Source organism: Pholcus phalangioides, unplaced genomic scaffold, assembly GCF_987345545.1.
Source record: "Pholcus phalangioides strain wild (caught in Gottingen) unplaced genomic scaffold, Ppha-v1.0 ptg000013l_1, whole genome shotgun sequence".
Taxonomy (NCBI): Eukaryota; Metazoa; Arthropoda; class Arachnida; order Araneae; family Pholcidae; genus Pholcus; species Pholcus phalangioides.
The window spans coordinates 32608634-32624032 of NW_028301606.1; the positions used below are offsets into that span (position 1 = coordinate 32608634).

Below are 15399 nucleotides of genomic sequence, written 5' to 3' on the forward strand. Positions count from 1 at the left end.
CCGTCGTCCGTCCATCATTAATTTAAAGCCTGGTTTTTTCTTATCAGGTATAGAACCATTTCTTGTTTTCTATCAGCGTACGTATGTCATTATAATTTACATTGAAAAATCGTTTTCAGAGATATCTTTGAAAATATGGAAATTACTTACCAGGGTCATCATCTGATAGTATTGTCAAACCATCATCTGTCAACCAGGCAGTGACTGTTACATAGCTCGCTACAGAAGATGGGACCCGGCAACGTACGACTGCCGTATTCTTCGATGGAACTGTGCTGTCTTGTACACTGACATCGTATATCTCTCTTATGACTAGAGTAAATAAAGATAAAGAAACTATTACACTTGGAAAAATACTTATATAGGCCATATATACTGATTTAAAATCTATTAAAACGAAAATGAAACTTCATAATACAATTCTGTGATACCTATATATTTCCGAAGCTGAGAAATGTCTGGTGGGAAAATGATGCGATAAATAATAGTATATATTCCTTATAAAACTTCATTGGAGACCAATGATCTATATATTTCTGCAAGTAATGCCATGTATATTCGGAAGTGTCTCTGGCGATGAGAGCAATATTATCATTCTTCACGTCTCAAGCAACAATTCATGATTCCTACGAGAATTCCTATCATGATACAAAAATAAACGTAGAGATATGTCTCGAGGGAAATGAGCCGTTTCCCCTGCTCAGCATTCTATACAAAATAAATGATATGGATATCATCAAAGAAATCCGGAAAAGCCTCTTTCTCCCGAGTTATTTACTTTGGTGAGACCGAAACTTCAAAAAGCTGCATTGCCATTCACATAAAACCTTCTTTGTGTATAGTACCTCGGAGTAAAATTATTTCTACAAAACCATATGAAGGTAAATCTAATGGTGATTCCAAGTTTCTCTTAATATGTTACTTTCGAATATACGGCTTTCACAACAAAATGTTAAGTTTCCGAGATGTATGAGTCCCAAGTTTATCTTCGGTCATATACTATTATACTGTTCTTTATTTATAGGTGCATATTTTGGTGATTTTTAGTTTTCTATCTTCTGTGGATTCAATATTTTCATACTATGAATGCAGTTTTAATGTTCATATTTCATATATATATATATATATATATATTTTTTTTTTTAATGTTGTATACGGTTATCTAGACTTTTTTCTCAACATGTACACGATCCAAGAAATGTGAATTTCGTCGTACGGTAGTTTACTTTTTTTTTCTTTTTTTTGTAGATTTTTATGCAAAATATATTAAACTGTCAATCGAGTAGCTCCAAGTTTTAGAGTAAACGTTTCTGAGGATTATTAAATGATATTATAAATTGTAATTTATATCACGGACAAACGTTTATCCAAATTCCTCAAATGTTTTGTGAATTGATCATTTCTTAATTCCGCATATTTTGGAGTTGAATAAATTTTTATTGAAATTTTTTTTTGAACCTTTGATTGAAAAATCGCCCTATAGAAACTCGTACAAATGATGAGTTATATAAAAGAAAACTACTATTTCAATTTGTAAGAATTTCAGAAAAAATGATTTTCAGAAAATAAGTGTTGAAATTAGGCACTGTACCCCAGATCGATAAGATATTTGCCCTGAGTATTAATGAATGGTTAGAGGTTTCGCGAGTTCAGTAACCGATTTCCTTGTCATAAACTTTCATGACGAGGAGGTGTTACAGAAATGGCAACAACATGATCCATAAAAATTGTGCTACCGCAATGAGCCCCACACCAAAAGGTTAACGCACCAATCTCACGGTAAGCATACGAAGGCAGAACGTTGGACGTTGCGGTTCAAGTTGGCAATACATTGTGGGTCGCTGATATATCAGCTCTCATGTACAGAAAATGACCGTGGTGAGACAGAAATGACCAATGATCAGCTTGTTGAACTTGATAGAAATGAATAATTTGGGCTATTTAGAAAAAAAAAAAATATTCCAATTTAAGTATGGACACCCTAGTGGCGTGGTAGGAAGATGCTTGTCTACCACCGTGAAGGTTGCCGTCACGTTTGAGCCGGGGAAAGAATATAACGAACTTGAACTGACCCCCGATAGATGTACCTTAATTTCCAGCATCTCAACTCGTTAACGGCAGTAAATTGCGATATAGCAGAGTTAGTGTGTGGTGAAATAACCTCGCATAACCGGAGATTTTTCACTATCGTTATGTAGTAGTTCATTGATATAAATAGCAGTCATGCGGAATGAACGGTGTATAAAAGCATAGAGAAAATGCTCACAAATTTTGCAATTTCACTTTTATAAATTTTTCCACGTAGAATACAATAGGGGGGAAAATAGAATGAGAATAAAAGTAAAATATGAAGCACCCCGAGAAAGCTTCACATCTTAAGAAAATTCACATTTATCTTTGTTCATGCTGAATTTGAGTAAGAAATAGTACAAGTATACGAAAATAAAGGAAGGGAAGGAATGGAACAGCGAAAAAGAAAGGAAAAAAATTCTTTAAGAAAAATATGAGAATAAGGAAACGTGACTAAAAACTTCTGCTTGCTTTTTCATTCTCTTGAAGAGTCGAAGATGGAAGAAATAAAGTAAAAAAAGGAGGATGAAGTTCAAGAGAGAAAGTGCGTTGGAAGGGTGGAGTAGAAAAGTGGCTGTTCTGCCAAGGTGTTCCCATCCTGATATCGACAAGGTTCAGTCCGCGACACTTCCATAATCCGCTTCTACTTCTTCCTTCTTTTCATATGACCTGAAGGAGAAGTTATCGTGCTTGAGCAGGCAGAGCTCAATTTTTGCTTCAGCACGCAAGACAATTTCGCAGAGTGAGGTCAGTTCGCTACTCATTTTTCCTCGGTATTTCTTCCCTCAGAGTAAAGTGGGTAGTCGTCTTTCACAGTGGCTTCACTGATTTTTACCAGAAACCTGAGCACGCAGGGGGTGTGTACGTCGATAATAAAAGAAATTACGATCCCAATCAATAATATCAAGTTTTAGTAAATGGTTTATCGGCTCGGGTGCAACGTTACTCATCGTAGATATTCTTTTTAAGGGTCTGATATACTTTGCCTTTTTTCATTTTTATTCTCTCATTCATCATTTCGGTATAGCATGAACCATTCAACAACCATTTTTTTTTCTCATGTCATACTGTTATGCAAAATCATCTCGTTTTAAATAATAAATTTTCGATATAGTAGTCGGTGACAGTGAGTGGCACAGGACGTGCTCCTCTCCCAAGACGATAAACAATTATTATTATTATTTTAATACCTTTGTGAAATAAGTGAAACATCGAAATAAAATGCATTTATATGCTATCTTAATTTATTTTGATGCAGAATTCTTTTGAGTTTGGCAACCGAGTATTTTTCGAATTAAATTCACTGTGCCCCCAGAGGTAGTGGGTCCTCCAGATGACAATCCTGCGTATGCCCTGTAGGGATTACCTTATTATATCCAAACGATTTAGAACTCATCAAAGTTAGTACGCGTCATTTAAAATTTTTTAACGGCATAGCAGAAATCATTTAATCCGGCTTTAAAATACATATATTTTTTTATGAAGTCAGCTTTCTTCGAGATTTTTTTTGTTTTTTTTTTTCAGATAAAAAGTAACGGAGGGAGGTAAAAAAATGTGTTCCATGGAGAAATCAACTTTAAAAAATGTGTGTGTTTGTCATTGCTAAAAGACATTCAAAGAACACAGGATATCTCGTGAATACCGAATGGAAGGGTAAGGAGAAAGGGGAGGTACACATATGTGCGCGACGCTTAATCGGAACTCGTCAAACTCTTTCGAGAAACCAAATTGCCTTTTAAGTATTTCACCAGTCATGATAAGTACTTCAGTTCACACATGGCAGCCTCAACGACGAGCACCTACAATAGGTGCTTATAAATATACACGGTAATCCGGAACTACTTTGCACCACTCCTGAAAAAAAAAAAAAAAAAAACAAACCCCATCGTTACCTAACGACTGTTCTAATGGATATATATATTTACGAACAGTTTCGATTATGCCCAACAGGGCACGTTATTGTCAACTCCTGTATTTGAGTAGCTGATGCATTCATCATTTTGGACTGAATTTTTTCATTTTTCTTGATGAAAGTTCCAGCTGAAACCTAACAGCAGAAATATGGTTATGATATCCGAATGAATGATGCATCAGTGACTCCAATATATGAATTGACCAGTTGCATGCCCTATCAGGCAGAATCAAAGCTTTTTGGAAACATTCATTAAAATAGGCGCTAGGTAACGTTAAATCCTTTTTCTTTCAGCAGTGATGTCTGAAAAATTTCACTCTTGTCCTGTAGGGAGAAAGTACACCAGATTACGATAACCATCACAAATTTTCTTGCCCACTTTACTTCCTTTGAATAATTCAACTGTATCGTTGAAAACTGGCATAATTTTCAGCAAGACCAGTATGGTCCTGTTCAATTATCGAATAGAAATTTTGTGTGACAGTACGGTTACTGGAAGTGATCCAACTCAACGTCAATAAGGAAACAATGTCACAATTGTTTAGAAACATTTGAGAGTGATTCCAATGTTAGAAACATACTCAGACAGAAATAAAGTTTCTTTTTATAGATTTCTATGGCGATACCTCTTGAATCCGATCTCCAATTTTTTATTATCTCTCATTAAACTATGATACCAGGCTAACAGTTCTATTGAAAGAGAAGGTGAATTTTATACTACGTATGGTGACTTATGGTGTTTATTGTCAGTCAGTTTATTGAACTGAACTTTCATTATTCCGAAAAAAACACATAGATTTAGAAATGTTGCATGTGAAAATTTAGAACTTTTGAGGAATTTAATGCGATTTATTTCTTTTACGAAAATTCCTTGTAACACTCCGATGGTGGCGTTGGATCAGAAAGATACAAGCTTGCATTTTGTTATGACCATTGAACATTGAAGGACCAGACACACCCCGCTTCCCATCTCAAGAAGATATCGAAGCGTTCCCGAAAGATGGGTGCATCCGGAATTTTATAAAATATGTATATGTATATATATCTATAAAAATGTGTATAACAGAATAACAAGTCCAATTACAGGAGTATAAATCAACGGAATAATTATGATAAATCGTGATCTAAGAATCGAAATCTAAATTGATATTATAGCGTTATGACCGCACCACGAGTTAAGAGATGTTGGGTACTCCACTAGTTTATATTAATAGTTTGTGGGATTGCATATGCATACATCTGATTTGTTCTAATACCATTTCTCAAATATGAAATGTATTTGTGATCAGTTGATCGATTTTCGATCTTGTATCTCACAGATACCATGTCATCATTGGTGTTGCTTCAGAGGCGCCACCATCGGAATGTTGATACTCGGCTCGGGCACTCTCCGAGTTATAGAAAAAATAAAATGTCAGATACAACTGTGCATTCAATATGATAATGGAGAAGTTACGGAACATAAATACGACGCCATCATTACTTACTTTGATGACTATTCAAAAGTTTTGGATATTCAAATCCATCTCGCCTTCGTAGCTCAAAGCAACAAAATAGAAATTTTATGCCAAAGAAGCGTACCAATATTGTTCAAAATTCGGGATCTACTCGTAGATGGTTTTGTTACCAGCCTTTGATCCCCAGAGACTTCGGGATTTATAAGAGAGGGTTATATAGAGAGCTATTTAAGGAAAGTTCTCCATTCCTCGGTGTCGTTGTGTCTCAAGATCTCAGATTTATGCTCAGGATTTTTCTCGCATAAATGGCAAGAGTGAGTGCTTCTTCAGCCCCTGAGGCACTAGAGTTCTTGCTTTCGATATCACTCACACACGCGAACATACTGATGCGTACACACACGCACACATATATACAACACAACATCCCTGTTCACTTTTAGTTTCTTTCTCTTCTTCTTTTTTTTTGGAGACATTTCCACCGAGTTTACTACGGTCTACCTAACCACCATTGGTAAAGGAAAGGATAAGAGAGAGAGAGCTCCCGATATTAATATCTGTCTGAGAATTCCTGTGTAAAGAAACCAGTAGGAAACCAATAGCATGCAGCTCGGGAAATATTGCTCGAAAGAATCAAGCGCTCCACAACCCGCTGGGCAAATATTTGACATCCACAAGAGAGCAGGATAGTAAAAAAAAAATAAGTATCCACAAAATTGAGAGAGAAAGATATATGTTGGCGATGGCAACGTAGTTTCATTCCATGAGATAGATAGGCGATTCGCGCAACCGTCAAAAATACGAAAACGAACAAAGAATTTTAATCATACATATTAATGTTGACAAAGAGGCAAAATATTTCTTTTTTTTGGAAACTAAATTTATTTTAACAAACAAGACCAAGAAAGTTTTTTTTTTCAATTACCCATTTTCTAAAATGATATAGAGTTTCGGGGAAAAAATTATATACGTAAAAAAGACTTATATGTGGTATCTTATTCCAAGTAAGTCTGAAGGAAAACGAAAACTGATTTTTAATTAATTTTCTTTCAAAATTTCCCTTCCGGTGATCCGGAAATTAATGATTTTTTCTCTTTTTTTTTTTCAAGAGTAAGCAGTATTGAAGCAAAATAATTGCTGCCGATAAAAGATAAAAATTAAAAAAAAAATTCTGGACGTCTTTTAATAAATAAATTATACCCTAGTCGTATACGCACGCGTTATCAAGCTTTTCAATGGTACTAAATTGGAAGTTTATTCATTATTTTCCGATTCGATCTCAACTGTGGAGTTAATAGATGCTACATATTATCACTGTTAATTTATATTTCAAGGACTTTCCGGAATTCTCATTTTATCCACAAATTAACTTTGATAATAAAAAACAAAACTAATGACAAGCGGTACTTATGTTAGAACGGTGAAACAAAAATAATGATATTTGAGAGTTTCAATTGTGATTTGATTTACAATTCCGGGTACGATGCAAAATGATGCGTATACTGTATATTTATATCGTTCATTCAGACACAATAATTCACTGTAGCTGCCATAAATCATGGAAGAGTTTGAATTATTGATTAGTAGATGTATAATCTTGAAAAAAAAGTCAAGAGAATATCTATAGATCCGCTTATGGAATTATTATATTCTGTTTATTTTTTGAAATTAATGAAGAATGAAAATTCCAAAATTCTATATTGATCGTTGAGAAGAAAATCCAATTTGATAGTTGTCTTGTTCTCCTGTGTTAAACACCAATCAACACAAATATAAGAGTATAGAGAGTGAGACGATGTTTTCCCAGTCCGACTTATCAAGGAAATATACATTAAATGTATCACGCCGAGGTGAACTCGAAAAGGAAAGCCACCGGTAATAGAACTCAGGTCAACTTGCAAACTCTATGAAAAATAGGAAGAACTGGGTCGTGTCTCCAGTGGTGTATATGATAGCAAACTTGCTCGGTTTGCAAGAGAACCTGGTTTCAATTCTCAGTGCAGACCAGTTGGCATTTCTTTCTATGTTCACCTCGGCATAATATCCAGAAAATGACTATTTTCTTGATTATAAGAGTATGTTATCATTGTTATTTTTTTTTACATTATGTTCTGATTATAATATTACTCTGAGCTATGCCCAGTATTTGACACAGTTCTGTCTTTACACAGTTTCAAACCCAAGCTGAGAAAGAACGAAAAGAAAAAGTTGTTCCATATTTGGACGATCGGGGATCGTTTTATTTTGTTTTCTTGCTTTTTATCGATTATTCTCATTATTACTGTTTGTATGATAGCAACAGCCAGTTAAGTTCTATATATCGTGGTAGCAAGTCGCACATATATGTAGCTCACATGTTTTGTATTTGAAGGAATTAAATCTAGTTCTAAAATGTCGTCTCATAATTCCGAACAAGCGACCGTGAAGCAAGCCCCAAAGAAATCAGAAAGTTTATATTGTGAAGCGCCAATATTCATTTTCTATGTAGGTTTACTCAATTTTTTTTCACTTTTTAACACTTAGTTGAGAGGTCACAATCTTTTTCCTTCGAATTTTTACGCACAAGTTTTTTCCTTACAAAAACTGATTTTTTTATACACGAAAATTAATTTTTAAGGATTTAAAAATTCATATTCGAATAATCATCATAATTGTTTAGTTGAAACGTGTTTGTATTTAATTGATGAGGGTTTTCACGGCCGTTATCGACATTGGTAAACAAGGTTTCGAGACAAAAGAACGTCCGTATGAGTTCTGTTTCTTCAACGATTCCCCAATATTAGCGGTTGACATCACCAGGAGGTTTCTCTGGAAGTTGTATAACTGGTTTCAACTGCCAAGAGTCATTCCAGCGAGAAATCCCAAACTGTACAACTCTTTGGCATTTGTTTTACACACAATTATATCGAACATAGAGGAAAAACTATGTCACTCTTCGCTGTTCACACGATGTACGACAGCGTGGATGAGGAAGCGGAGATGAATATGACGTTCGGAAAGGAAATCCGCATTCCTCTGTGGGTAATTCGAACCACCAATCCCTCACTGTGCGGGCGAGTACTGAACATATTACCTGTATTTTACGTGACTACCAAATCAGGAATTATCGGATACACTAAGTTTTTCATTTTCAACAGCTTTGTCGTTGGATGAAGTGAGAGAGTTTCGAGCAAAACTGTGGTTGAGGATATCCATATCCATTGGACGAGTTCCTGCAAGGATAAAAAGAGCTGCATAGCTCGCTTTCCTGTATCCCTTCACTATTCTTAGAGGAAATATTCTGTTAATTCTCTCATATATTTAGCGTTTACTTTTTTCTTTAGACTATCACCCCCAAACGCTTGAAGCATATTTGACTGCGGGAATAATCCCTGGGACTAAATAAGTTCCATGGCATCAAACTAACATTATTTCTGTAGATTTTATAAAAGCCGCGGAGAAGATTTTCTGTCTTGTGCGACAGGTAAGAGATGTGTTTCTTCCAGTGAAACTGTTAGTCAATGAGAACACCAATATACTTTATTTCTTCGATTCTTCGACTTTTATATCGTGTTTTGTCCAAGTTTTAAACAAAGTCACATTTCATTGATCATTTTTATGTACCATCATAGCCTTGCTTTTGGTTGGGTTGAATTCTAACAAGTAGAATCATAGATCATCGAGCTATGAAATCAAGAATATCTTAAGCTTAGAGGGGAGACAGTCTCAAATTTTTATCCTTCGATTACAAGAAGCAAATCATCAGCAAAAGTCATTTGATGGCAGTTCTGAAAACGTAAAAATTTTAGCAAAAGGTGGTTCAAGATTAAATCCCAGAGAGCTGATCCTGAAGTAGAGCTGTGGGCAGCCTTTCTCTAAATCATAGATCATTGAGACACCACCAACTGCAAGCTCAGCGGAGCACTGATGCAGAAAACTTAAAATTAAAACATAAGTAAAAACTATTTCCAGGAGTAGCAGCTCTTTCAAAAGAGTCAAGATGCTAGACCATCATTATCAAAAGCACCTTTGATATCTGCATTCACCAACATGAAAAGTTGTTGAACGAGATTTTTTATCTATCCCAAATGAATATCATTATACCCGGCATCAAATCTCATGACATCCTAGCCAAGCTGAATATCTGATAAATACGCATGATACCTATTCCAACTCCGTTCTAATATCCTTAAATTAGAGCTCTCTGATTAAAAAAAAACAGGTTCATACAAACATTCAAACATTAATTTTTAGTTTTTGGGGTTATTGTTATGGATAATTTTTCTCATAAGTCCTTGATATGAGCGGAGGATGAAAAAAATGCAGGACGTCGCTGATTTAACCGCACAGAACAGCTATTCACACGTGTTTGCAATCATTGATTCGACGGAATGCTACCTAGAAATAGCAAGAACTATCTACAGATAAGGTCTCGTCTTCTCGATACAATTTTCATAACTGGTCATACTACAGTTTTAGTGTGGAGCCACTTATAGGCAGAACAAACCTTCTAGAAAAATATCGACGATTCGCGTGACAGCTTCACACTGATTTTGTTTTAACCGCACAGAACAGCTATTCACACGTGTTTGCAATCATTGATTCGACGGAATGCTACCTAGAAATAGCAAGAACTATCTACAGATAAGGTCTCGTCTTCTCGATACAATTTTCATAACTGGTCATACTACAGTTTTAGTGTGGAGCCACTTATAGGCAGAACAAACCTTCTAGAAAAATATCGACGATTCGCGTGACAGCTTCACACTGATTTTGTTTGACATCATGGCATTACTAACTTATAGCCTTCGCCAAATGTGCCTACTTGGTGGTACTTTTTAAAAGGTAAAACAAAAGTAAGTAAGAAGGTAAAACAAAAGTAACCGATAAATGGAAAACAGAAGCAAGTTCACCTGCAAGGAGATGAATCAAGTCATCGATGGCAAGGACGAATTAAGTGTTTACTCGGCTATATAGTGAATTGTGATGATCTCAGTTCACCCGGTAACGATTCCGTTAACGACTGGCGGCTTAGACGATGATGATCTGCGACTAATTCACAGTGATTCGAAATTTTATATACCAAGATTATCGGCAATCATTCGATCAATTGACGATTACTGGATTCTTATGGGATGGACGACACCAGCATCTTATAATCCCGTTTATAATTTTGATTGCCCATTGGCGTTGATTGTTTAGATTTTATTTATTTGTTATATGACTTCAGAAGTTGGCGATCAATTTTTATGTAAATTATTTTATTTTGCTGCCTTCGTCTGAGGTGGTCATGTTACGTTGTTTTTAATAAAACTTTCCGGATACACCCATCCTTCGGGAACGCTTCGATATCTCTCTGAGATGGGAAGCGGGGTGTATCCGGTCTTCAAAGGTCAAAGGTACTTACAGAGAGTTGTGTGAATTAATGGTTATTTACAGGCGAAAAATGGCATAATACATGATAAATAATGATTATTTACGTAATTTTCGTAACAATATTTGTGAAATTGCTTTTACTTCTATTAGCTACTTTCACTTATACATAAGTAATAAGAAAGACATGCACGTCACAAAAAATTGCATAAATTACTCCGGCTATAAGCGTAATGTATAATCTCTTCGTCTTTAATTACTAAACCCATTTTCTTTTCCGAAGCTATAATCAAAAATGAGGCAATGAAGTCAATCGGAACAAAACCATTAGAGTGTGGTGAACTCCTCTCATCGAGTTAATGAAAAGTCATAATTTCCTTGATATTCCCATTACAAGTAAAAAGCATTGATTAAAATTATCATAGCTTCATCATCTCTGTTTTGGTTTTGCTGCTTTAAAACGTCATATCATATCATAAAATTCAGCGGCATAGAACGGGAGAAGAAGAGAAGAAGTGAGAGACGGGGGAAAAAAAAGGGACACTTCGAAGGTTTCCGAGCTTAATTTCGTATTGATCTTGTCATAAATAGTTTTAGAGTGGTGTGAGAAAAAAAAATCCTGGGATCGATACACGAGTAACTAAATGGTTCGTTAAACTCGCGATGGTTCAGCTTAACGATAAGTTATGGAGCAGAGGAAACGGGATCAGGAAAAGAAGTAAATATATTTCAATCCTATCTAGTTTTAACCGGAGTTATATATCTACTAATTATCTTTTCGGAGCAGTGGCTTATTTATTTAATGTGGATACACCTACATGAACCAGGTAAAATAACCTTAATAAACAAATTTTCGATTTTTTACTTCAACAGAGAGATTACTTTAATGTGAGATCAGCCAGCTCGATCTTGTTTGCTTATTGATTTTTTTTTTTTGTAGATGAAAATTAATGAGCTACTAATCATACTTTAAATACCTAGAGTTTTTTTTCATAAGTTTTACTTTGGTTTTCTTTTTTCAAATATTCGATAATTGATTTCTAAAATAAATACCTAACGTTTCGCGAGGTGTTATTTAAAATAATTATTATTAATTACATTTTTTTAGAAGTATTTTCAGTGTTTATGTTTAGGGATTCTCGAAATTCTGTTGAACATTTGGGAAAAATTACAGAGAGGGTAAATGCGTGTAATGATTACGATGTATAGTGTTTATCGGAATTTATGCTACAAAGCTTAAGTTTTCGAAAACGCTTTTTTTTAGAATTGTGTGTATTTTTTGAATAGAGTGTATTTGTGTTAAAAGAAAAACATGAAAATAATGCGTGCGCTAATTTTTACAGCACGTTTTTCTCGAAAAAAAAAATGTTTCTGTTCACTTTTATGTTCCTACAAGTAAATGTAACTTGTTGCATATTTCTTTCCTCTCGAAGAAGGATGGCATATTATTTCAAAATAGATTAGCAATGCAGTATAGTGGAATAAAAAAAAGGAAATGAACTGTAAGCATTCATATGAACGAGCAGTTACTAACGCGGAACCGGAAAAAAGAAAACCTGAAAATGAACTTGGATTTGTTTTTCTGATAAATCAGGCCTGATTTGAAAACTAAATATTTCATGAGTATTGTAAAAATAGTTTTTGAACTCAATAATTAAGGTAAACGTAAAATAGGTAACCGATCAGATTGATAATTATCTTCTGGATTTCCTTCCTACTTCTTTTTTTTTTCAATACTCAAATTAATTGGGTGGAGGTTCTTATACATATATAGATATTAAAAAATTACTGAGAGAGAGAGAGAGAGAGTGCCCATACATTGTGGTCGAAATTCACCACTTTAATTTTTTTAAGAAGTGTATCTGGCATTCGCTGTGAAAGTCTTAGCAAAGGTGGATATAACCATTCAACATTTCTCCTCGGTTTGTTTTGAACATCCCGTCGAAGATGTTGTAATATGGATTTGACAATATGCAGCAATATTAATTGTGATGCTGGGACGCATAAAGTCAACCCCAAAATAGTTCCTGTGTCCAAGGAAACAGAAATCACGTTCTAGAAGCGAATTTGTTTTTGTTCAAATTGAGGTTTGAATTTCTTCGCTTTTGATGAAAGCGTATTGTGCAAATTGCTAAACATTTTTGTTTGTGTTCAAGCCCTTCTTTTAGAAAATTCTCCACATCACATCTTTAAATTATTACGATTCCATTCCCATAGAGGTGGGCAATTTGTTAGTCGATATCCTCTGGGAGCTTACATTTAAGAAAGCGTATGCCAGAAAGCACTTCACAGTGGTCGGCGTTCTGAATCGTCGTGCACATTGTAATCACTCAACTATTCAAGACAGACTTGGAGTAGCAATGACAAAAAACCACGAGGGAAAGGCTAAATTATCATTTCAAAAATCAACATTGCCGAATATACGGACAAAAATTACTTTTCTGCCTATATGACATGTATCGTTAATTTCCGAACAGCCCTTGCACATATACTAATGGTGTCTACTGATTGCATTTCTGAAATCCCTATGAAACTGCATACTAGTAAGTGCATACTAGAATAGTATCTTATTCATTTTTGTAGCTATATTTGTGAGCGGGAAAAAAATTCAAATCAGGAATCTGTTTTCAGTCAAATCAGGAACCTGTAGTTTGCCACTAAGGGATTGAAATATTAAAACTGACGAATGAAAGATACGTCCGCTAATCACCCATTCCTATTCAGAAAAATATGCGAATTTCAGTATAAATATAGCACACGAATTTTCTTATACATAGAAGAATTAATTCATTAAAAAAAATATTTTTAATACATAACCTCGCCATATATATTGACAGAATACATAACATTTATACACTATGTCTTAGTTTTGTATTCGATTTTTTTTTTAGAAAGTACATATTTCTATAGAAGTGATTTCAGTTATCTTTTACATATGTATTAGTCGAAATAAAAAAAAGTTCAAAAGTTATTCATTCGCCGTTGCAATAACAGCTAAAAATATAATGAAAATTCTGATGTCTTACATTAAACTCCAAAGCTCATTTCCTGATGAACGAAAATCCTTCTTTACAATCATTTCGAATATAAATATCACAAAAGAAACCATCAATTCAAACCATACCAAAACAGTAATGGAAAATGAGGGGAATGAATTCTCTGTATGTTATCGGAATTGAGTGAATAAAAAAAAAACCCAAAAAACCAAAAAAAAAAAAAACTTTAATCCGACCACCCGAGGTACGTGAAAGTATTATCCTATTGTGTGAATAGAGGAAAAATTATTAATATTTTTTTTTTGTCCTCCGCCCATCCCTTTACGACACCCACAACACTGATATAATCGGACACTCTATCAAAGTGCGGATAAGTTTCGATAATATCCGGAGCTGAATGAAAGGCGGTGCACACCATCAATCTTATCCAAAACGTGGAGGTTACTCGTTAAAGCCATATATCAAAGAGAATCTGGCTGTCATCCAGCGAATCTCAGGGTATGTGAAATTTCGAATAATTCTGCAATTTCTATTCACGGAATGTTCGTCCTGGCACCCAACAACTGGCTCTCAGTTTTAAGGCATCGAGAGACAAGATGGCAGAGAGCGAGAGTAAAAGAGGATAAGAGTATTTCACAGATTTTCCCATTAACTTCGAGTATTCCGAGTTACCGTCGATCGAACGGAAAGCTACCAATTCGAAAAACTACTCATATGGTTTGTTTGGATTTCCAAAATATATATGTTTCGGTAAATGTGATAAATCGGTTATTATAAGTAACAGCCGGTTCTTATGTATATACTTAGTAAGCCTAGTGTATTTGGTAAATTTGATAAATATGAAAAAAATTCCAAAAAGAGTCTAGCATGTGTGATGAATATAGTCGGATATATATATAATAATAACAAATTATACGATTGCATCCCAATATACTGATACAACCATGTATGAATTATCATGTAAAGTATATATATATATACCATATAGTACGATGTATCATGTTTATCAACGACGCAACGCTTGGGTTCTATGAATAATCGCCGATGAAAGAGGGAAATTTATCAAATAAAAAATTATTTTTAAAAATTAGGGAAATTTATCAAATTTACCAAATACTCAGTGATTATGCATAATAACCGGATTCATCACATTCACCGTAGGAGATATAACAAAAGTACCAAATGAATTGTTACTCTACTTCTGTGTGTGTAACTAAATTTAAATTCTAGTTTTTATTATTTGGATACTTAATCTCAATAATAGGTGTCTCTATGCCTTACATAACATTTCATGAAAAATCAAAATAAACGTGAAGAAACATGTGACATGTACTTTATACACTGGGACGCCGACAACCGTGTAGGAGTAATCGCACACGTCAAAATAAATAACTTTTGCGATGAAACGTTGGACCGAAACACAATTATTTATTCGGAAACAGTGTTTGCAACTGGAGAACTGCCAACGAAGCAGGAATATATATCTAGGGTGGTAGATTCACCGCAGTGGACCTGTGGCATGGCCTACACGCTTCCCTTACCTATATTCACTAGACTATTTCTTCTGGGGACACCTGAAATCATTTGCCTACGACGCATCAGTGGAAGAATTTGC

At 34.7% G+C, this 15399-nt stretch overlaps 1 protein-coding gene across 5 annotated transcripts in view; it reads right to left on the bottom strand.

Moving 5' to 3' along the window:
- The window catches only part of LOC149078975 (cell adhesion molecule Dscam1-like), a 348553-nt gene that overhangs the window by 226822 nt on the left and 106332 nt on the right, over positions 1-15399 (bottom strand). For all 5 annotated transcript variants that reach the window (XR_016193867.1, XM_089241217.1, XM_089241216.1 and 2 more), the window contains exon 3: positions 151-312. Coding sequence is in view for 4 of the 5 variants with exons in the window: in XM_089241217.1 (XP_089097343.1) it covers positions 151-312 (162 nt within the window). In the remaining variant the exon portion in view is untranslated. The remainder of the gene's footprint in view (positions 1-150; positions 313-15399) is intronic.